A 4,942-nucleotide genomic window follows, 5' to 3' on the forward strand; every position below is an offset into this window, starting at 1 on the left:
GGACTTTTGCACTTTGCCCAACACCTCCAGCACCGTCACCTTTTATGAATCCCGTCTTCTCCCCCTCCCCCCCCCTTTTCAGCCCGGAGGTACCCGGAAGGTCTGCAAAGAGTGCCATCAACATGGATTTGGGTTCTCCCCCATCCTCGACCCGCTACTCCTTAGACCGTCGTACATTGGACAGCATCGGCAGGGAAGGTTCCTTTGCTTCTTCTGCATATGTCCCCCCCCCTCCCTTTTTCCCCGGCTTCCCTCTCTCCCTCCCATTTCCCCCTCTCCCAGGCCCCTGCCTTCCTCCCAACCCCCCTACTACCCCCCACATAACCCCCCCAACCCCCCACTCACCCACCCCACACCCCACCCCACCCACCCCCCCACTCACTCACTCACTCACCCGGTCAAAGGGCCTCTTCAGCTGCAGCTGGGAGACCTCCTTGGTATCAGCGAGAAGGTCCGCGATGAGAGTCTGCCGCTCGCCTTTGGGCTTTGCGGACGCGTTGGGAAAAACCCTGGGGTCCGGGGCCCCGGGGGTGAAGCACGCATGGGGGTGAGGAGGAGAAGGGGAGGGAGATTGGATGAGGGGAGTGGCCAAGCCTCGTTTCCTTTGTGAAAAGAATTGACTGAATGGCATGGCAGTGCAAAGTGTTGTCGTACCGTGTGGGTGTTGGCTGGCCGGCCATTCCAACCTTGCAGTTCCCACCGCCATTGTCTATGGCGACGACGGGGGGAAGAGACATGGTGCCGCCAAAGGTGGCAGGGCCCGCGCAGACGGGCGGGCGCCCGCGCGGGAAAAAGCGATGGGGACGGGGCGGGTTCGCGGGAGCCTTTCTCCCGCTGCCCTAAAGAGCAAGCATGTGCTTCTTGGACGGGAGAAGGCTCCTCTCAGCGTGCGTTTGTTTGGTCGCAGGTCGGTCAGATTTGCAAATTGGAACGCAAGACAATCTCAAGCGAAGTGCCTGAGAGCTGCACCTAGGTATGATGATTTCCTTCGTTCGCCTCCTCTTAGTCTTTGTGCGTATTATGTATTGATCGTGCATGTGCCCTTCAAGAAACGCTTCAGCAATCACGAAAACAAAGGAGAGGTTCGGGATTGCAAACTAAGCACAGCGGCGATTGCATGAGCTACGTAAAGGCGAGTTAGAAGGAAGGAGTGGGAAGAGTGAGTCGTATCATGGCGAACCATAACTGCTTCGTACAGAGCTCTTTTTCCAACTGCTTTTGTTCGCAGGCGTCACCGCAGTGCCAGCGTACGCGTATTCATAGCCCTGTGGGCAAAACACCTTTCTCATGAGATGAACTACTTGCCTGCCGGTCCCAGACAACTTCCGTGAATGCAGCGAAGCAGGCACGCCATGGATGAGTCTGGGAAGGGCGTCTCGCTACTTGAGGCACCCTCGGATATACTGGAGCTGAAGTTACAGGTTCAGGAGGAGCTTGATCGCGAGCGTGAAGCAGCTGCACAATCAGCTCGCAGGGCTTTCGCTTGCCGGGTCGTCGCCGTTGGCTTCGCGGTTTTATTCATCATCCTATTCAGCTTCAAAGTGTTAAGCGAGTCAGCGGACCAGCGCCGGAGTTTCAGCTCCTCGTGCATGCACGCACTGGGCGGAGGCTCTGTGGGTCCTCGAGGCAGCCTGCTGCATTTCGACCCACGCTGTACTGAAGAACTCAAGGTGGGGCTTTACGGACTCCTGCTGTTGCGGTTGCTCGGTTGTTGTGATGTCAAGCAGGATGGCACTTATCTTGTGTGGATATTCCATACGTATCAAAGTCATGCTGTGCTATGATTCAGGAATACTTCGACCAGGCGTACTATGAGGAGGTTCGCCGTGTCTCGGATGAGGCAATTGCTTATTTCCGGCAGCAAATTACTCGCCACCAGCAGCAGGAGGCTGCCGGAGCGGTCGCGCCTGGCTCCAGCCGCGGAACTGTCATCTTTGATATTGGTAAGCACGCACCCTCTCCATCCCCTACAAGCCACCCCGTCCCCCATCCCACCTTTCGCCGTTACAATCCCTACCAAGGATAACTCCTCCCCAAATCCCTCCCTCCCCAAATCTCTTAGACGAAACTGCTCTTTCCAATATGGATGGATTCTTCGGCGGCAGCTCCTGGTCCCGACTGTTTGTACGAGAATCTCCCAACCGCTGTATGCGACCGCACCTTGAGTACGCCAACCTGGAGCCGCTGCGCCTCCAGCTCATCGGCGATACGGGCCAGCTGGCTCCCGTACAGCCGCAGCGGCGACCGCTCTGCAACTCGCCGCCGTTGCGGGCTACACTCGATCTGTACAACTTCCTGTACGACAATAACTTCACCGTGGTGCGTGTGTGTGTTTTCTCCTGCGCAAGGGGATGTCCGGTGGGGGAGGCGCGGCTAGGGGGGTGGTACCGGTCAGGAGGGAGGCCACGAAACTTGCAATAACAACGGCATGCAATAACAACAGCAAGCCAACAAGACGTGCCTCAGGACTGAGGGGCCAATTTGTGGGTAGCGAGGGGGGGGGTGGGCCGGGAAGGCGAGGGGGGTATGAGTGTGTGCCTTAGCAGGGAGGGGGGTCATTACACAACACACAGCCGGACCGAAGGGTTTGAGGGGGGGAAGTTGTGAACTTAGCGAGGGTGGGCGAGGAGTGAGCAGGAGTGAGCAGGGGTTTCGGTGAAGCTCAACTTTTGAGGGGGGGAGAGGTAGTAAGTGCGCCGTGCGGGGCACTCTGGAACAAAACCCAGATCGGCAAAATTTGGATGTAGATATATGTAGATGTAAGGCACAATTTACCCCCCAACTCACATATATTTATGCATACGTATGTATGTACGTACACGAACAGGTCTTTCTGACGGGCCGCAGTGAGGATGCCCGCTCCGAAACCGAGGCGAACCTGGCGGACGCGGGTTACGGCAAACTGTGCTCTCACGCGACCACCGCCCCGGCCAGCACCACTGGCGCCGAAACCACCACTTCCGCCAGCCCGTACACCACCACAACCGCAACAACAACCGCGACAAGCACAGCGTCCGAATTCGCCGCTGCCGCCACTGCCTCCGACCCATTTGCCGACACGGAGCGCCCCCGCCACCGCAGCCGCCGGCAGGCGCTGCAGTACAACGGCGGCGCCGCCGCCACCACCACTACCCCTACCTCCACCTCCTCTACCTCCTCTTCGGGGCTACCTTTCGCTGGGCTGCTCTTCTCCCCCCCTTCCGCACCGCCCACCAGCCGCTGCTACACGGAGCTGCTGATGCGGCCGGTGGGGGATGAGGGGCTGGCGTCGGTGGTCAAATCCGCGGCTCGGGCCCGCCTGGTGGCGGCTGGTCATGTGCTCGTGGGCAACATCGGCGACCAGTTCAGCGACCTGGTTGGGGAGGCGGCGGCGGTGGCTAACTTCAAACTACCGAACCCTGTGGGTTTGGGGAAGGCAGGGGGGGCAGGGGCGGGGGTGAGGAGGAGAGAGCCCGGAGGAGGTGGCGACGGAAAGCGGGGAGGGTACGACGAAGCACAGAAACGGGGGGAGGAGGCGGGACTTCGGGTTTGGGTGTGTGTATGCGTGGAGAGGGGAGGAAGTTTGGGGAGGAAGGGGGGGGATTGAAGGGGCGGTTGTTTGGAAGGGCCCTTAAAGGTCTTCACCTCCTGACCAAACACCACCCTCTCTCACCACCGCCTTTTTCTCCTTCACCCTCCTTCACCCTCCTCTTCTCCTTTTGGCATCATCGGCAAGCAAAGTCGCTGTTTTCGTACCTTGCCGGTTCCCGGTTGCCATGTCAGTTCAATCCGGGCCAATTTCCATGCATGCTGCATGTACGGCATGTTCTCTTTGCCGTGTGTCTCTTCGGTTGTTGATCTTGGCCTCGCTTTCTCTTTCTCTCCCTCCTTCGCACACACAGGTGTACACGCTGCTATGAGTGAGCATGATTGTGGGAATGGCCGAGTGTGTCAGCGGGCGGATGTGGATCAAGCGCCTGCGCGCCACCACCCACCACCACCACCGCCGACCCATAACGCCAACAACAATAATAGCAACAGGCCTTACAGCAATAGCATTCCAAAAGTCTATCAGCAGCAGGAGGAGGAGAAGAGGCGAGGGTGAGGGGGCGGCTCCCTTTTGAAAGCGTGCAGCAGGATGCATTTGGCAGTGGTGGCAGTGGCGGCGGTAGCGGAGGAACGGGAGGAGGGTGGGGTAGATGGGGAGGGAAGACAACGACGACGAGCAGCAGCAGCAGCAGGAGGAGGAGAGGAGGAGGAGGATCAGCAGCAGCAATATCATACACGCTACAGCTGCAGGTGCATTATTGCAGCGGCAGTAGCGACAGTTGTAGTTCGTGTGCTTCCCAACTGCATCCGGGCCACCTACAGAAGACATACAAACATACATACATTCACACCCATGGTGTGGTAATTTGCAGCTGTATATCATGGACCTTGCTGGCGCAGATCCTCTTCTGATGTGTACAATATATGTATGTCTGTATGTGTTGTGTTTCACCTCCTGGAGTTGTGTAAGTTACTCTCCGAAGGCTAACGGGCCTCACCAGTGTAATGCAGTGGGGTCGTTACCTCTTAACTGCGGATGGATTGGGGCATTGGGGGGGGGGAGGGAAGGGGGGAAAGGGGAGGGAGGGGCATTTGCGCGTCGTTATCTGTGATGCGAGGGCCGAGTCCTCGTGTCTCGGTTGGGGAGGGGAGGGGAGGGGAGGGAGTTCGTGTTAACATGGCAGGTGGGCGGGTGGTCGGCTCGGGTCGGTCTGCCGTGTCTGTAGGTGAGCACCGAGTGAAGCGAGATATGAACTGTCGTTTGCTTGTTTGGTGTCTGTGCGGCCCCTCGTCGCTTTGTATGGATTGAAACCAAAATTAGCAACACGCAAACATACACACAGACATATACTCGTCCACACACACTTTAAGCCGGGGATAGTCACCGGCAGGGAGTCACGTTCGGTATAACCTA

At 58.2% G+C, this 4,942-nt stretch overlaps 2 protein-coding genes across 2 annotated transcripts in view; one reads left to right on the top strand and one right to left on the bottom strand.

Annotated features, from left to right (window-relative positions):
- Window positions 1–2,468, bottom strand: part of Arp6 (actin-related protein Arp6) — a 7,503-nt gene extending 5,035 nt beyond the window's left edge. The window contains exons 1-4 of the mRNA XM_002953019.1: window positions 2,389–2,468; window positions 2,161–2,339; window positions 655–839; window positions 395–509 (exon numbers count right to left, since the gene is read on the bottom strand). Of these exons, the coding sequence (XP_002953065.1) occupies window positions 395–509; window positions 655–737 (198 nt within the window). The 5' untranslated portion in view covers window positions 738–839; window positions 2,161–2,339; window positions 2,389–2,468. The remainder of the gene's footprint in view (window positions 1–394; window positions 510–654; window positions 840–2,160; window positions 2,340–2,388) is intronic.
- A 359-nt stretch (window positions 2,469–2,827) lies between these two features.
- On the top strand, window positions 2,828–3,403 carry VOLCADRAFT_47893 (uncharacterized protein; the record flags this gene model as incomplete). The annotated part of the gene is made up of 2 exons (XM_002952927.1): window positions 2,828–2,904; window positions 3,217–3,403. Coding segments are annotated over 2 exons (264 nt in total), but the record flags the coding sequence as incomplete, so codon positions are not given.
- Between the last annotated feature and the right edge of the window lie 1,539 nt (window positions 3,404–4,942).

This window comes from Volvox carteri (genome assembly GCF_000143455.1).
Source record: "Volvox carteri f. nagariensis unplaced genomic scaffold VOLCAscaffold_33, whole genome shotgun sequence".
Lineage (NCBI taxonomy): Eukaryota > Viridiplantae > Chlorophyta > Chlorophyceae > Chlamydomonadales > Volvocaceae > Volvox > Volvox carteri.